At 36.4% G+C, this 19,336-nt stretch overlaps 1 protein-coding gene across 4 annotated transcripts in view; it reads left to right on the plus strand.

Annotated features, from left to right (window-relative positions):
* LOC106639863 (neo-calmodulin) overlaps positions 1-19,058 on the plus strand; it is a 110,533-nt gene extending 91,475 nt beyond the window's left edge. For 3 of the 4 annotated variants that reach the window (XM_089596276.1, XM_089596274.1, XM_089596275.1), the window contains 5 exons: positions 10,516-10,549; positions 14,086-14,187; positions 16,305-16,440; positions 16,919-17,067; positions 18,434-19,058. In XM_089596276.1, coding sequence (XP_089452402.1) covers positions 10,516-10,549; positions 14,086-14,187; positions 16,305-16,440; positions 16,919-17,067; positions 18,434-18,465 — 453 coding nt within the window. In that variant the 3' untranslated portion in view covers positions 18,466-19,058. Of the gene's footprint in view, positions 1-3,482; positions 4,275-10,515; positions 10,550-14,085; positions 14,188-16,304; positions 16,441-16,918; positions 17,068-18,433 lie in introns of those variants that run through there. The other variant, XM_089596277.1, reaches the window with a different exon arrangement.
* The last annotated feature ends 278 nt before the right edge of the window (positions 19,059-19,336 follow it).

The raw sequence follows: 19,336 nt of genomic DNA on the forward strand, positions 1-19,336 counted from the left end.
AGTTTATCATTACTAAAAACTGAATAACGTAAATCTATAATCACCAGAGTAACTTTTTATTTATCCATAAAAAATAAAAAATTCATGAGTTAAAAGTGAATTAACTTCATGTAAACAGTGCAGTGAAGACTAACAATGTATTTCGACCCCACGCTGACGGAAAATCAGATTTTAGTAATCCCATCATGGTAACAGCACTTCCTCCTCCACTAATTAATTGTGACAAAAGTACCTAGTATGTAAGTCGAGTTCTCGAAAAGGACAAGGGAAGGAATTGGGTGACCCACAAACTTATTGCTCTTGTGAAAATTAATTGCAGTTGAGAGCTGCAGACAACGTATTCTCCAGGTATGGGCTTGGCTCTTCAAAATCATAATCTTCCGAGCTATCGTTGTCAGTGAAAACACGACAGTCGCGGCTGTGAGTGGACAGAAATAGACTTTTCGCTCGCACGCACGTGTGCCTGTGCTGTTGCAGTTGTGCAGGCGGAATTGAGGAAGACATAAGTCTAGTATACGACCGTTGAATGTCTTTGTTTTTTTTATTAACTGAAACTGCGAATCGGTAGTATTTTTATAATTTATCCATACAGGTAATACTGTTTTCTAAGCATTTCCAGTAACGTACTGCAAACATTTTTCATTCCTAACGTATTTTTTATAAACAATAAATTCTTTAAAATAATTTACTAAATAAGAAACTTTGTTATTTTATCAAAACGTTCTGATAAACAACAAAAAACTACTAAAGTATACTTTTCGTTCATTTAATTTCATGAGTAAGATTCACAAAATGTCTTTTACAAAATTGTGTTTACGTTAAGCTAGTATTTTTAATACGTTACAATTTTAATATTTTAGACTTGCATTATAATAATCAAAAATTTTGTGAAAAATACACGAAATGTGTCTTTTAATTTAATTTCTATCGACGTTAGCAGTGATGAAGTGATGAAATAAAATGCAAATCTAATAATCATGGTAACTAGAAACAATCTATAAAACCCTATAATCTACAAACTTAGCTTTTTGATATTCAATTAAGTAAAAAATTCAGTAAAACAATTTCTTAGTACATTAATTGTGTATAAAGTAATTCTTATACTTAATCAATAAAAAACATTTGTTTTTCTAAAAAAATTATTCTTTCAGGAAGCAGAATGTGAATTACTACTTCATAAAATGGAGCGAATAAAAATGATTAAAAATTTATCTGCTGATTTCTTATAACCTTTGGTTTAACAATTATATGTTCGACAAAAAAAATAATTGCTGGATGCGTGAGTGTAAACAGAAAGATGACTATTACAAAAAGAGTCATCGCCATGAAATTTATGTTTTCTTAATATTTAAAAAAATTGTTTGATATTCGTGTTCACGTACAATACTACATTATCAGAGTGATAAAATACACTGATGGCTCATAAAAATATCATGTCACGAATATCGCTTAAAAGCTCCACAAAAAATTCTGGGGAGGGGGGAGCTAAAAATTTATTCAACATTGTCATCTCTAAAACGCAGGAAAATCCAACCAGCCTCCCTTTTTCTGGCTTCGCGCCATGTTTAATTTATCTTGTCACGAGCTGTCAATAAAATAAGAATCTCAACCTTGAGTCAGACTTTTAATATCCGGTATAAAATCCACAAACATCATGCAATACATACCAGAGCTACTCGACACATATAGGAAGCTGCAGACGTGCGCATGTACGCGTTGTACTAACAGCAAGAAAGAAAACAAGCTTTCCACGACATTAATCTGACCTACTTGGATGATAGAGCTACTCTTTTCAACTGACACTGCAGGAAACGTAATCAGCCAATAGGTTCTCGATGTTAAGAAGTAAAGGTGTGCCGGGGTGAGAAGGGGGGCAAATGAATTGCATGAAATATTACGCTTGAGGAAATGTTGGATTGATTTATGTCCGATAAGTGCGTCAGTAAAGTATCGAGGAATATAAATTGATGACAAGCTTTTGGAAAATTTTATTTTTCCCAAGCCATGATAAATTTATTATTTGAATTGAGGAGGGAAAAAAAATAAAGGGGGCGTATATTTGTCGATGTATGAGATGAACAGTAATTTGATACTTTTATAAAAGTGTCGTTGGATTGCAGCGATTCCTCGTCCCATCAATCAAGCTAAAAAATCCAGCTAAGACGTGTTCAACGGAAATTGCTGGTAACTCTTAAATATTGTAACTCATGGTAGAAATTTTAATACCCTGTTCTAGTTTTTAAAATTAGATTTTTTAGCAACAACATTATAATTTGAAATGTAAGAAATATTTTCAGATTTAAATATGGTTTTTGTACCATTGTCGAAATTGCCATTTCCTTTTATTTCTGGGACGAGTATTTAATATAACCCTCAGTATATTTGGCACCCTCATCTCTGTTTAAGAAGGTAATTTTTACACGGAGAATACTAAAACGATATGTTGGACTCTTTACCAAAATGAAAAAGCATTGTGTACGCGCGTGTTTTTGCCCTTTATTACGATTTGAGTGCCAAATCAAACCTAAGAGAACCAGCCATTTTTTCATCCTCAGTAACATAATATACTATTTTCTTTACTATATATCATTTTTCTTTAGAAAGATAAATTTTACTGTTACGTACTTGTTGGCCCTATATCAAAGATACCATTAGTTTTTACACAGCGAGCCAACTCGACTTCGGAGTTGACAACCTTTGAAAACTTTTTAATTAACTATTAAAATCACAAGATTTTTCCGATGGTTGTATTTTAAATTTCATCATGCTAAAAAATGAAAAAGTATTTTATAAAAGTAGTACGAATAAGATCTTATAAATATTCATCATGCACTTCTATATAGACTCTTACTATCTGGGTCTATTTGCCAAGTAGAAAAAGACGAGTATGGTCAGACTAGACGACATTATTAGGATGTAACGAGCATAGAAACATGTCATTCGCCTTTGTTTGTCAAAATCGTGAAACGCAATTTCCTCGAAAACATCACGTGAATCTTGAATTTCTATCCATTTAGTCAGCTCGGTACAGGAGAGGAAAACAATATTCCCAACCCAGAAACGGACAAGGACAATTAAACGAACGCTTCGTTTGTTTCAATTATCTCGTCAGCGGCACTTGCCCATCACATATTTCCTCGACAACTATTCACGCTAAAATTAACCAGACGACAAATCGTCCACTCGCTGCACGTACGAGCGCACAACGCACCTTGAAAGTTGAACAAAAAGACTACTCTCTCGCCCGCCCGAGCATCGCGACGCGACGAGCGGCACGATAATCAAGAAGCCAAAACTGTCGCGAATCAAACGCGCACGTGTTACGCCCATCTCTCTTTGCGTACACACTTATCCATGAGCTCGTGCATCATCGTCGTGATCGCGCGCAGCAGCTGAAGAATCGTAGCCACGAGAGATGCGGATCTCGAACTGCGTCGGAGCTTTTTAGTCGTGGTCGCGAAAATCGCCGGACCGGCCGCCCGGCTCTCTCCGCCGCACGTGAGCTTTTGGCTCTAGAATTAAAGGGCACGGTGCGAGAGTACAAGTACATGGTGTTTTTTGGTTCTTCGATATTAAAGAACGACAGAGGCATCGTGACGTTCATATCGTTAGTGAGTGGCACGAACACGTGTTGCTTTGCCTCCGAATGAGCTATTTCAGTTGAAGTGTACGAGTTTGTTAGCTCTTGTTTTTTGTACTTTTTTGTCTACTGTTATCGTAGTTTTTTTTTCATTTGAACGAAAGTTATTAGATTTTTTAACTTTCTAATTCATGAAGTGAAGAAAAAACAACCGTTGATGCTAAACGCCGCTGTAGTTATTGCGTTTCTCTCTCGCCGGGCATCCAGTAGTTTTGTTTACTAAAACCGAATCGCCGCGATACGGTTCTCAAAATAGTCACTCGGGGCGGCTACTTCGCTAATAAATGTCTTAAAATATAAAAATTCTTTAGCACCTGCTGCTGTCGTTCCTGCAGTCGTGACGCAGTGGATTTTGATTTTGTACACACTAGGTACGCAGTTTTTTAATGCATACACTTTCAAGTGCTTAACATAGTAATCGTGCAGTAATATTGCAATAGAGTGAACTACGTGCTTCATGTGCGGTAAAATGAATTTTGATTGGTGAAAAAGATGTATTTTTCAACTGTACTAGGATAAAAAATTTTAAGATCGATTTTCTGATATGGCTGACGTTGAGAGGAGGTATTCGCTCGAGTACGGAAGATTGAGGCGAGTGACGAGTAAAGTCGATGGCACTGCTAGAAAAATCAGTGTAAGTCTAGAGTTACTTTCTAGTGGTTGAAACAACATTAGGCAATTGAAGTTTGTAGTTACACGTGGCATACGAGCCAAATATCTCTCAGGGATGGAAATCTTGTTTAATAAAGTTTGTAATACTTTATAAGCAATTTTTTTCAATAACTACTTATGTTTTTTTTCACCATTTTTTTCTATTACTACTCATAATGTCACATTTAATAAGCATTCTTTAAACTTAACTAGAGCAGCACATTTTTTTTTAACTAAAGTTTAATAAAGGATTGGACCATTTGAAAAAATACTTGAATACTTTTTTTCACTTTTTTCCTTCGAAAACAAAAAATAATACACAACTTAAATAAAATTAAAAAACAGAAAAAAATTAATAAAAACAGCAATAATTTAGTACCCTTGCTAGAAAATTTTTCTGTATTGTTTTGTACTCCACGAAGCGAAAAAAAATGATGTAATAAATTATTTATACTTGATGACATTATTATTAAATATTATATTAGAAAGACTCATAAAAAAAATTTTAATGTGATTAGAATATTACAGCACAGTTATAGATTAAATTGTATAACTTGTACGATAAAATATAATAAAATAATTAGAGTTAAAAAAATTTTTTTAGGAAAATTTAGTTATACATCATATAAATCAAAATAAATAAAAAAATTGTTTAGCATGAAAATTTTTTACGTTTTGTAAACAAAATGTAATGCTTCTTTTTCATTAAAAGTTATTGTTCTGTATTGTAGTACTATTATTAAAAGTGTAAAGAATTTCTACTACAAATGATACATTATAGCTATAGAAAAAATCCGGCATTACGATAGTTCAAATATTTTAAGTAGCAACATCCAGCCCTGATATCATCTACCACCCACCGAACAAGATTCGCAAATCTCCATCTCACATTCCAACGACGAACGTCACGTGTATGAACGTGTACATTTGGAACGGGTGAAGGAACTCTAACACCGATCCCTCGACCCCACCAGAAACAAGACCAACCAATCACGCGATCCGACGCTAGTAGAGACAAATCTGCAACTGTCCCACTGCAAGATTCACGTTTGTTTAACAAACAGCTGACACTCGCCCACTGTTTACGACGCGCCTCTGGACGACCGGCGCCACGCTTGTTGTTGCTGTTTTTCGATTACCCGAAAAAACAAAGCGCTGCACACATCCCCTGTGACAACTCGCTCGAGCACGTGAAAAACAAAGAGCCGCTATAAATATTCAAACAAATCCCCGTTCGCGCGCAACGTTTTTCAAACAAAGCCATACCGAATGCGATTTTTTGGGAATTCCCCAGAAAATGCACGCAACGATCGTTATTGTACAAAAATCTGCGTTCACGCGAGGCGAAAGTGGCTGATCCCCCAAAAATCCACATACATATCTCACGTGCGCTTCCGTGGGTGGTAGAGCAGGTAGCCACAAGCGAGCAAAAATCCCCACCAGCTCGGCATCCCAAGAACGCAACCATCGAGATGAGACACACCAAAAACGCGAAAAAAAAAAAAAAAAATAACAAAAAGACCCACAACCGCACCACCGACGGCGACGACGACTCGACCTAGTTCTTGCACACACATGTACGGCCAGTGGGCTAAAGCGCCGACCTTGTCTCTCTTTTTCCCTCGTGTCTCTCGAAATTCAGAGGAACTGCTACACGGTGTAGTATATAACCGCGAGCCAACTATAGTAGTACAGAAACGAAGGAAAGAAGAAAAGGAATGGTCGTATCTACACTCGCGGGTACGTGTGTACCTACTCGCCGCATGCGCAGCTGACCCGCGTACAAGCGTTGGCGTGAGAATTACCGAGGGGAAGTAGCGAGAGGGAGAGCGTGATTTCCGACGTGATGGTGCAGTGGTACATGCATCGCGATGCCTTTGATGTAAATTTGGTGGAGGGGGGGAGACAGCTGTGAGGTGGGCAAGGCTTACGTGCCACGGCGGGCTAACTTTCCGCGAGAATGTACCTAATGGGCTGTGGAGGGTGGGGGAGCTTTGGTTGCGTGTTACACGAATTTTGCGAGCCACGTTTCGTTTAGCTGACGCGAGGAGGGAAAGGAATAAATAGCCGCGCATCACATGCAGCAATGGCCCGTCGAGGATTGAATGTGACGCGGGGATTATTAAATTATCCAACGAAATACATATATGTGCATTTCGGTTGTGTACACCTTTAATCGACTCTTGATTGTTTGTGTGCGGCCAGAGTGATATAACTACTCTCAGTTGGTTTTTTACAAAGAAATGTTTCGTATCTCCCTCTCTCTGAGCCAAGCTTATGGAGATGGCTTTAACTAAACGTGATACATTTACTACAAAAGCTCAAAATTTCTTAAATCATGTAAAGACTCACTGTTTTGTGGATGGGAACAAAAAAAATCTTTCAACATCCACGTGACATGTACGCACACAACGATGCGTCAAAGCGAAAATTCAAACTGCGGCCCTATTTATACAGCAACAACAGAAACAGCGCATCGAGCAAATACGACTATAAAAGAACAAATAATTTGTTGTTTAGACAAGTACACGGAGGGAGCGAGCGAGCGTGTAGCCTCGCGTCTAGAGGGAGACTCAATTAACCTATATACCCTCGTCGCCAACCAGCGGGCCAACCAGAGTCGTATTGTGTCGTACGTATGTGAATGTAATAAAACTCACGAATCTCTGGCACACCTAAGATTGGCCATGCTCGTCTTCTTCGAGATGGCTAAAAATCTCTAATAATCCGCGTTGTCGTTGGGGCTGACCAACACGGCAAAGCGTGATTCTTTTAATAAACGCGTGGCAGCTCATATTAATCGTCTCCAACACCTCGAGGTACAATAATGGCCAGTGTCTTTTTGGCAGATGAGCGCTCTCTCGTTCTCGTTATTTACATACTCTTCATGTTTTTCACATACTCGTATACCGTGCACTGCGTGGGTGTCTTTAACTCTAACCGTAACTATAACCATGTAACATAAATTATATACGAGATTGTGTACCAATATTTTTTCTTTAATCTGGGCCCGTTAAACCGACCAAAACTGTAATTTTATGTAACTAGACATTAATAGACACTCTGTGCCTCAAACTGCTCAAACTACTCGTACTTCCCAAGTTACTAACAATTTGTATGAACCTTCGAACTATACTTGAGTCTACAACCCACTCAGATATTTAAACTCGTAAGGTTAAATGGTACGACAGCTCCACCACATTAAGTATAGTTTAAATGTTTCAATATTTAAAAACTCTAGTTGTCTTTAGAGTCAAATAGTTTTCGGAAAATATTGAAGTATTGTTAGTTTACGGATTCTAGTTGGATGGAATTTGCAATAACGTAGAAATTTTCCATCGTTTAAAATTTTTAAGCAATTTTTAGGGTGACGTAACTCAAAATCTGGAGTACCTACTGTTAGGGTTTAGGTAGTTGGAAAGCTTGTAGAGATTCGAGGATCGAGTGGATGAAACAATCAGTTAATTTAAAATTCAGAGTAGTGTGATAAGTCCAGTGTCATAAAGTTGTTCTTGTTACTTAAAGTCTCAAGCTTAAGTCTGAAGACTTGAGTATTAATTGAAAGGATCGAGTAGTTTTGGATTTTTTTAGTTTAAACTGTCAAGTAGTATGAAATTGAAACAGACAGAGGAATTGAATTGCTGTTTGAGTTTAGTGAATTCAAGGTTTGAATGAGGGTTGTGTAGTTTTAAAAACTGAACAACTTCGAAACTTGCGGGGTACCGTACTATAGTAGAATGGAGTAGTTTTAAAGCTTAAAAAATCGAGTAACTTGATATTTTTCGAGTGTTTGAAATATTTTTGAACCCAAATTAAAATTGATACAAAATCTTGACAACCTTTCAAAATTGACTTTTCAAATACCTTGCACAGCCTAGAAGAAGATATCTTTTACGTGTAAGTTGTGCTTCTTTTATCACGACATATATTCATAACTGTTTTCAAAAATAGTCTGCTTGACGAAAATCGCTTGATGATCTGCCAGCTATTAGAGATGAATATTTGAGCTCCTGGCTCAATTAAAAAGGTTTAACCTGTAGCTTTACCAGTGTCCTAAGAGCAATGACCTGTATATGACTGGATAAATGGACCTTCCTTCCTGCTAGACTCGTAGTTTCTAACTTTTTTAAAATTCCTTTTGAGAAAAGCTATACTTGTACGTATGTGAACGTCGGGTAAAATATAAAAAAAATTTTGACCGAATTTCCATTGAGAGTTTTTAAACAGATTGCGTAAAATAATCGTTGGAGGAAAATAAAAACTCTTTAGTTCTCAAAAATAGTACTCAACCACCCTTACATCCTGAAAAATTCTAAATTTCATACTGCCCACGTACATACATATGCTATTTTCACGTACAACAGAAACTTTTTTTTTAGGGTAAACTATCTCTCCCGCAGAATTCAAAAGTAAAAAAACAAGACAGCCCGACATTCACGTATACCTTCTAGACCACCCGGCAACATCATTACGGTTCAAATAGCAGTGTACGCGTGTTTTCTCTTACTTCTTCCTCCTGTTTTTTTTTTTTTTTTTTTTTTTTTTTTTTTTTGTCGCTTCGAGCAAATGCAAGCCGACGACCTTGCAAGCTCAACTTTTTTCGTCACAACTGAAGAGCGTGCATTCGCGTTCAACGACCCAATTAATATGCCTCAGGCGCTTGCCGGCTACATTATGCCCCTCTCGTAGGCGTATTATTAATAAAGCAGAAAGTACATGTCTTGTCTCTTAAGCTCCATTTTTTTTCCGCTCGCTTTTCAACACTTCTGCGTACGAAAACGAGCACGTGTAACTACATGATAACAAATAAAAGTTCACCCTACACTGGTTGCAAGCTCGCATGAGATGTATTTTTTTTTTTTTTTTGAATGCACATACGGTTCAATGGGGGCGATCTACCAAAATGTGGAAGAAGCTCACTCAGCTAGCTGCTCGTTGGGAAACAGGTTTTTTTTACCACTTGTCCATCGCGTGGAGAAAAAAAGAGACACACACTCCTTCACGAGATTCATGAAAAAAAACGAAACATTCGCTCAAAATCTTGTTCACCCACTTTCGTGAATATTTTTGATTTCAAACTTCACTTGGTAAACTTATTTTTCTCTATTCACGCGTATCCCAAATCTTAAAGACACGTAACATAACGTACAAGCTCCCAGTAGCGCCGTTCCCCTTTCTTTCGCTCTCCTCCGCAAATAAACGCCGCAAGCTCGCACAAAAGCTCTCCCTCTCTTGCCAAACACGTGTGCACGCCACGACAGTTAGTCCATCCATACACCTTCTCGGCAGTTCGACGTGCCTCCACCTCTTTTCGCGAGTCATCGTACTTTTCTGCGCATTCAATTGCAGTTTCGCGGGTTACGCAGCTGTAGCTGTGCGTGCATGTGTACTTTGGACTCGGTATGGCTGATCCGAAGAGGTACACGCACGAGTACTACAAGCTCAGGAGGCTCACCAATGAAATCGACTGTCAGATTCGTCGACTCTCCGTGAGTGCTTTCATGTTGAGCTTTCGTGGTATATATGGGAAGCTTTTGATGGATACGTTGGAAAGGACTTGAGGAAGAGAGAGAAGGAAAGGTGTCAGTTACACAGAGTGTTTAGGCAACAATGTCGTGATTTTCCTGCTAGAAGAGATTATTTGGTGCTTCGTGAAAGTACATTCATCTCATTCATGTGATGTGTATGAAGAATAATTTTTTAAAGGCAGAAAAAAAAAATAATAATAATAATAACAATAATAAACAAGAAAAAAAGTACAATGTTTTAAATAATAAACAATAAAAAAATACATTGTTTTAAACAGGAAGGCTATCACCGAACGCAAGCTCCGTGTTTCGCGTTAATTTTAACCAAAGTTTAGGAGCTACAATCTATTTCTTTCTATTCTATTTCGGTTTTACAATCTTCGTCGCGGTCCCCGTTGTCTCTTTGTTGAAGTTTCTCGGATAGGCCCGTTCGCACGTTTTCTGGTCGAATCTCATGCTTGACTTGCTTCAATTAGAAAAGCTAATTTTATCCGTCCATTATGTCATTTGTTCATTTCACCACTTACACATTTATATTCATATTACAATTATGTGTATTACCCAGCACGATTGAGACAATTGAAATCGATATACTTGACAAAATTATGTGATAAAACGCATGAAATTGTGTTTCAAAAAATAAATGAGTTATCTTGATTGAACCCTCAGTAATAACAATTATTTTCTACTTTGCAGTCGGAGTACGGACTTACGGAGGACCAAGTGGCGGGTAAGTTTTTTTTTGCTTCGAAAATATCTCACGCGCATAGCCGTACGTCAACAAAGAGAAAGAGAGAGAGAGAGAAAAAACGGAAGAGAGCAATATAGCACCTCTAAATAAGACCTTGAGATCTTGATTAACAGAGTATCTACACAGTGATAAAAAAAGATTGCGAGACAGAAGGGAAAAAAAACATGTTATTTTTTGTTGCTCGACACGCACGTGTACAGTTGTACAGTCGCGTTTATATGCATTGGCGCAAGGAGTAAGCTACAAGAGTACCGTTTTCCTGTCATTATAATAATTATTAAAAATTAATTAAATAGACTTGGCTGGAAATTAAAAAGGAAATTTAATTTTTTTGTAGCCTCTCATTTTATCGAAGCATAGAAAAAAGGACACGACATTCTTCCTTGCAGGTGCATTCCAAGGGAAATCAATATACTACCCTAAAAAGAGCTCTCGCTGGTCTCTGTTTTTTTTCTCTTTTTCATTTTTAGCTGGCAGCCACTAGTGTGAGGCGCTCAAACTACAGATTAATTGATTGGCGACTGCCTTTTTATTGAATTGTACGTAGTTCAGCTCTGTTTTCGTGAGCGGGTGATAATTGCTGGTCGTAAAATAGGTATTTGATTGGCGGGGAGTCTCGTTAAAAGTTTGAAGTGTGTTGATTTTGTACACGTTACAACGAACCAACTCCTGTTTCTCAATTAATAAAACGATGGAGGAAGGGAGTCACTTTCAGTTACGTCTCGAGAAAAATTACGCTTTCCAACGACGTTTACAGTTTTTTTGTCAACATTACAAGTTAAACACTTTTATTCATAGTAAAAGTAGTGCACTGTAGTCCACGAAGAATATTTGCACTCTTATCCACGTTAAAACTCGTAGACTTCTTTTTGGAGTACAATTTACTGTAGTTCATGAAAATTCTACGCACATCTAGTTATAGAATCCTTATCAACATGGATTTCAGTTATGGATCTAAGTTGCTTGTCAATCAACTAAATAATTGGATCAATTCCATCATGAAATAAATCAATGATCAGACGTTGCTGTAATTTTTTAGTGTTCAAGTGATGAAATAACTAAAAACATGTTCAGAGCCAAATCAAAAATTGTAAGTGAGTAAGTATTTAGTTTAAGAAAAAAAACATTATACTTGAGCCCTTGGTGCTGTGGCTAATAATACTTTACTCTAAATGTCTCAAAAATCCTTTACTTAAATTAATATCATGACGAAATATTCTACACGATGGAACCTTGATATTTTACAGTGCTATGGCACAATACTTTTTATTATTGTTTTCTCCAAGGAGCCAAACAGAGGCGATTGCAGCCACTTTTTATAAATCCTTAAAAAAAACTGTTTCGTCTCATTTTATCTTGGGCAAATAAGCCATTAGACCACAGTTTATTGTATAAAAGGTAACAAGTGCTCGAGTGCAGCATATTTTGGGGAGTTCCTACGCATCTCTCTTTCTCCAGCAACGAGGTGCAGCTGAGACGCCACCATTCACACATAAATCGCCTTGGCACCACATTTTATCCTCCACTGCCAACTGGTTGTTGAAACATCGCTTCTGCATCATTTCCATAATGTGAAAAGTTGGGATGCGCACAAGAGAGATTCGAGATTTTGGAATTTTGCTCGCACCACTGCTTCCGCAAGATTTTCTCCTGAAGACCCGTATACTTTGAGTGCAGCTTCTGCTTCGTGTCAGTATCTGTATCGTATTAATGACTGAAGTATTAATTCGCTACCCGTACAGGAACGGCTTTTATGTCGGTTGCCAGTAATCTACTATGTCTCAAAAAAATTTTAATCTCGACATTATGTATTTTTGAGATCAAAAAATCAATTAAAGTAAATTTGAAGGATTAAGTATTATTGAAATGTGTAGTACAAGAGTGTGAATTATGAGCAAGAAGTGAAGTTGTCTTGTTATCATGCGAATAGCGATGTTAAAAAATGTGGGTCGAACGTAGATGGGTAGTTGAATCGCTCGCGTCTGCCATTGAATAAATTGGAATACCTTTGCGTCCCTCTTGTGTATATATTTGTAGTTACGTGTATTTTAAGTTCTAATTCTAAAGGATTCGCTTTTCTGAAGAGGCGAAAAAAAAAAAGTATTTCGACGGCACGTTTGCCGGAACAACCTTTACGATTTAACCCTCATCCTGAAGCAATTTCAGATGCTTTTTAGAATTCAAATCTGACCTACTTTCTCACGCATTTCTTTTTTGTGCTTCCAATTAAACTTCCTCAAGCCCAAAAGGCCGAAAGTGCGATACTCGTAACGAGCTACATTTTTCAATGATAATTGAGTGATGTGGCATGGTTCAACAGACAAAAGGTATACCTCTTTATTTTTCTCAATGGCTTTCCAAGATGAAAATCCAAACATTTTTCTCGTGAAATAATAAGGATACAACTCGAGGACACCGTACTCGTCTGGAGAGAAAAACAGCCATCGCTCACATGCATAAAACTTTTTATCACAGCAGCTCGATGGCTCGACGGTAACTCTTTCTTTTCGCAAGACGGTGTGCAATAAAAACCGCATCGTGCGGACGAATGGAAAAAAAAGTCGCGAGAACTTTTACTGCTGTACGTATATAATATATACAAGCAGTAAGAAAGGACGTAGATTCGCGACGAGATTTCCTGGGTAAACATTCGTGCATGCGCTCGAATGAAAAAGAAGGTAACAAAAAGAGGAGGGAGAGCGATGGGTTGGGAGCTTTAGCGTCGAATCGGCGATTTATAAGAGCAGCGCTATTACAGTGGGTGACGGGGGACTCGTGGCTGGCGAATTGCCCGATCTTTCTTATTCCACGAGCCGATGTTTTTCAAATGTTGCGCGGGGAACGAGTGCGTTTGTGTATACCTATTAGAGGATAGGGCGATATCACTGTGCGTAGATATGCGATTTGTGTCAAGGTCTTGATGATGTATGATTTTCTCTCTCTCTCTTCACGTTAGTGCAGATTTTTTTGGTAATTTTTTTTTTTATGGTAGTTGACAGGGTACAGTAAGTTCGAGCTTTAGTACGAATGTCTTGGAAATCAAAAACATTTTTTTTAGTTGCATTTTATTACAAAAGCAGTCATAGCTTGTTTTCTTTTTTAGGTAATTTTTAGGTTGAGCACTACTGAACTTTGTCAACTACCTGGATGAAAAAAAAATTTTAAGTTTTGTGTAATGGGAATGATCAAGCAGTCATTTTTAGTCATTGATAACAATTTTTCTAAATAATGATAAACCTATGAATAAAAAATCATGAGCCCTTTTTTTTAATTCAGTGCTTATTGGAGATTTTATTTTATAAAAATGATTCCTGAACCAAAAATAAAAATAAAAAGAATATTATAAGGTGATTCAGCAACAAACGTACCAATTATGCTAACCAAATACCTTGTATTTTTGAATAAGGGATCTGTATTTAAAAAGTTAATTAATCAAATAATCATTTAACCTTTTCTCCAAACTGTAAGAATTCATGGACGTTTAATTGAATCGAAAAAAATTCCACCTTTTACAGAGTTCAAAGAAGCATTCATGCTATTCGACAAGGACGAAGATGGTACTATCACAATGGCCGAACTGGGAGTTGTGATGCGTTCGTTGGGACAGCGACCGTCCGGTAAGTGAAAATTTTATTTGCCAAAAAATGTTCCATATTGATTGAATGATTCATTTCCATGTCTTTCGAAGAAAAAGAAAATTTGTACCTATAATATATATTTTCATATACTCCAAGTCTTATCCATACATTGCTTTTTTCTTTTTTTCATCATAAATCCATTATGTGCTACTCTTTCATCGCAACATAATAAAATTCATGTTTTATCTGAAACTGAATTAACTTTCAACCAAGTGAGATATAAAAGATTGTTCAAGCGATTTTCATAATTTCATTAGGTACATGTACAGGAAACATGAAGTACCGTAGGAAAAAAAAAAAAATTACTTCACCACAGATTGTGCAGAGTTTATCAAAAACCGCGGTTTTTCTTACTTTCCAACTGAATTATTAATCTTTCAAATGTTATATAATATATATTATTTGTTATTCAAAGTTTAAAAGGGAAGTAAAGTCAGACGAGAAAAAAAATTATTAAGCTTTCCACCGCTTCTCGTTTCGATTTTTACGTATACTATATTCTTTTGATATACATTCACACAGCAGTGTTGGACGGAGAGGAAAGAGAGGTGGCAGCGGTAAACGCCCAGGGAGAGTCCAAAGAGCAGATCGGGTCTCTCTTCCAGCTAGCACCACCACTCGAGCGCTTTTTTTCCACTGCCATACTTTTCCTTTTCCACAATGCGAATAAAGCTGCTATTTCTCGTACTATATCTGCATCTACTATTGCTGCATTTCTTTTGTACACGTGTGCTGGCGCTTTTTAAACCATACCAATGTACTTATCTCATTCTATACATGCGTATTTGTTTTGCTTCAAGTATATTGCAAGTCATCCTATATCATTCCGGATATGAGATTAAGCTATGCAGTATCGTTTTTTCCTATGGACATGAAGTAGTAGAGATGCAAAGAAGCACATTTTTATTACCATAATGATTCTTTTTTTCTTTACATTCAATATCTAAAATGCATTTTCTCATAAGCAATACGTTTATTTTCAACTCATAGACGTACGCAATTTCACTGTATTCACAAAAATTTGAACAGTAGAGCCAAGGTTGGTTACAAGTTGTCAATTACCTTAGTTGTTAATAAAGAATCACATTGTAAACAGTACTGTATACTTTTCGTCACTTTTATCAATAGTGAAGTAAAATAGAATCAAAATGGATGATTCTTTCTTATTTTTGCAGCTTCTCATTCACGGATTTTCGTATCTGATACGTTATTTGTCTGAAAAACAGACGTTGTATCTTCCAACTTCGAAACAACTGTGACTGTTTATTTAGGCAATATCTCATTTTGCCCAGTGTGTTAAACTTGAATCATTCCAGTACAAGCACTAAAGTTCACAGATGTTTCACCTACATCAACGGTGTGGTAGATCATAACATTTTCATTTCTCGTCCTTCAATTCCACGATTCCAATGAACCCTTGCACAATTTTTTTTTTTTTTTTTTTTTCATTCGTCTGACAACTGGCTAATTAAATCTTTGCTTTAGCAAATATAAATTTGCAAAAAGAAGAAAATGAAGCATCAAGCCCAAAGTTTGCAGGCCTAACAAACTACTCACCTGTATCATCATACACAAAGTGAATCTCATGCATACTTGGAAAGTCGTACAACTTTTATATTTTTACTCAAGTGCTGCTGGGAAAAGTTTAAATAACGAACCGATTTTGCATAATTTTTCCAGATTCAATTCGAGCAAAATATTAAATTGGTAGTAGTCGTTGTTGGTTGATTTTTGAGAATAGCCGTGTAATTCCTACATGAACGAAGTTTCGCTTTTATGAAACTTGATGTGGTGTATACTTTCATCGTGAATGTTCGTCTATGTTTATTGGAAAGAATATGTAGAACTTGTCCTGTTTACAGAAAAAATACGCCTGAATTACAATTTACTTCCTCAATTCCATTGTTCTTCATCAAGTATACGAATAACAAGGTCAGAAATGAGTCAAAATCCCGTTGCATGTCAACCACCTTTCTGTTTTAGTTTCAAAAATAATAATTAAAGTATACCATGAATTCTAGGATAATTTATAATCTTACTTGACATGATTATTAAAAAAGTAAGAATATCGTCAATGGTTATTTTGCAAATTGCAGAAACGGAACTGCGAGATATGGTAAATGAAGTCGATCAGGACGGCAATGGCACAATTGAATTCAACGAGTTCCTACAAATGATGTCTAAGAAGATGAAGGGTGCCGACTGCGAGGACGAATTACGTGAAGCTTTTAGGTTCAAAATTTTTGTTAAAAGAATCATTTAATTATTGTTGTTAAACGAATAACCTGTAAAATGACAGGTTATAAACCTTATACAGATTCCACACTGCCGTGCATTATACATGCTTATTATTATTATTATTATTATTATTATTGTTATTATTATTAATATTACTATCATTATATTAATACTATTTTATTATTGTTATTATTATTATTACTTTTATAAGTCTCATTATTAAAGGTAAATTAAATTGAGAAAAAAGTTTTATTTATGATTTTTGATTAAACGTAACTGCATGAAGAAACGATCAAAATCCATGAAATGATACAGTTATCTAGTATTTGTATTCTGTCAAATCACGATTATATGAAGACACTTGGATTAAGATCAATTTAATTGGATTAATACTAGTCATTCAGTAGTAGCTCACACACAGAATGTCGTAGTACCGTTCGTCACTAGCTGATTCCTCTTTATCCACTTTCAGAGTATTCGACAAAAACAATGATGGCTTGATATCGTCAGTGGAGTTACGGCATGTCATGACGAACCTTGGCGAAAAGCTATCCGAAGAAGAGGTGGACGATATGATCAAAGAAGCAGATTTGGATGGAGATGGGATGGTAAACTACGAAGGTGAGAAAATATCGACAACATATTTAAATACGTCATTCTCGAGGGCATCGGTATATTCATGATTATTAGTTTAGCTTTCCTTACCTAAAAGTATTTAATTCTTCGGTTTGATACGTACATAAACTACTTTAGATTTTTGAAAGAATTTTAGTGAGTATCCCCAAAACCTTTATCGTATAGAGAAAAGGCTTTTCAGAATTTAACAATACGTTTTTTCAGTATTTTCTCTTGTACTATTTGTAAAAAAATGAATTTCAATCCTTATTAGTTAGAGACCAAAAAAATTATGCAATTTTGCTAATTATAAGTGTGACTTACAAAAGCCTCCAGACAAAAAAGAGAGAGAGAAAGAGAGAGTGGGAGTGTGTGAAGTAGAATGAAAAGCTGAATTTTCTGGAACGGAAAATATTGCTTTTTCCAGCGAATTGGAGAAGTTCGTTTGTGCTTACGTGTTCGTGTGCCACGAGTGCTTATTTTTTTACTTTTTTCTCCCACTCACTTTGACTGAGAAAGTCTCAACGTTTACCCAAGTGCACGTATACGGATTTTCAAAATGTTATAAATACTGCTCCAAGGCTATTTCGTAGAAATCTGCATGAGCACGCAAAAAAATTTCATTAATGTCTGTCCCGTACAGTTATACGGTAACAAACGAAATTTTTAATAAAAAACTCTTAGAGTCTGTAATTACAAGCTATTCATGCTATGCTGAACGAAAAAACTTTCCAATGCTCGCCGTCGAAAAGTAATACACGGGTAAAATTGACTACTGATGTACCTATACACGCTCGCAGCACGTGATGCCTAAAGACTTGAGATGGTAAAATTAGGCCACGTCTTAACTTTTATTGAATCGAAACTTTTTTTTCCCTGTCGAAGGTTAAGTTTCAAAAGAATGGCTCGTAAAGTACACTGACGTAGATTTTCTACGACGCTACGAAACTTGCAGCATTAATGAGTCAGGACTATGAGCTAAGCGGGAGGAATTCACGCAGAGGGAAAAGGGATAATGCACGCGCATAGAAACATTTATTTTCCAATTTCGAGAGACTGTGGCTTACTATTCTGGGGCTTTTATTTTCATAATGTCATATTTCCAATACCCCTGGCTGCAACGGCGTGGCACAGCAGTCCTTTCATTCTTCTCTTTTTCAAACTTTCCAGCAAATATCGACTTCCCATCCTAGCCAGCTGAGTCCAAATTTCTGGCCCGCCTGAAAATGCTCCACCTCCTTTTAGTAGCTTTTTAATATCTCGTGAGAAAAGTGGGTCAGCATCCCTTGCTATAAACATAATATACTCGTACACACATACGAATTATGCCAGCTATGATAAATCTCTTACATCGATGCCTTTGTTTTTCTAGAATTCGTGACAATCCTAACGTCGAAGAATTAGTTTGCTCAACCTGAAGACCCACCAGCCAGCAGAGACGTAGAATAGGAGGAGATATGGGAGGGTGAGGAGGAGGAGAAACGAACGTGCGAGTGGACGATAGATAAACGGCACTACTATCGGAAGACGAGGGAGAAGATAAAGGTGCGATCGGATAGAGTGACAGAAGCAACAGCAACGCCCTAAAGGACGACAGTGCTAGTGTTGAGCTAGCATCTTCTCTTTTGGGTTTGTAAGTTAAATAGAAGAGGAAAAAAAAACAAACAAAATAAGTAACAAACATACCTGCAAATAGTGCAAATGAAGAAGGAAAGAAACAAACATTACCAGCAGCGTTTTTCTTAATCGTGCGAGGAAGGACTGTGGGGTTATGTTGTTACACAAAAAGCGATTCCGAAGGACAAATAGACGATGTTGCGTTTGAGTTGATTGTGAGATAAGTGTTTTTGACAAGTTCATGCGTTAGGCACCTGCGGATATACAAATCACATCGACACAGTTTGTAGAATCGAGTTCTTGTACACACTTTATACTTATACATGCATTTTAGATTATTGATTTGCTCTCGATTATTTGTTTGATCGTTTTTTTTTTTTTTTTTTTTTTTTTTTTTTTTTTTTTTTTTTTTTTTTTTACCAAATAGTTTAAAATTTAGCGATTACACGTTTACTTATGCATGAACATGTTTATGTATGTACTTAGTTTTTTTTATAAAGGAAATCGTTGAAACTTACACGAAAATGTTTTTGTGCCACATCTTTAAATACTAATATACATGGAATTTAATTATTGATGCGCATGAAGACTATACAAAGTAAGCCTACTAATAAATTGTTTATGACCGAAATCGCGAATTATTTGTTTGTTTTTTTAC

Source organism: Copidosoma floridanum, unplaced genomic scaffold (genome assembly GCF_036245765.1).
Source record: "Copidosoma floridanum isolate Cflo_tuat_1 unplaced genomic scaffold, Cflo_Japanese_pri ptg000030l, whole genome shotgun sequence".
Classification (NCBI taxonomy): domain Eukaryota; kingdom Metazoa; phylum Arthropoda; class Insecta; order Hymenoptera; family Encyrtidae; genus Copidosoma; species Copidosoma floridanum.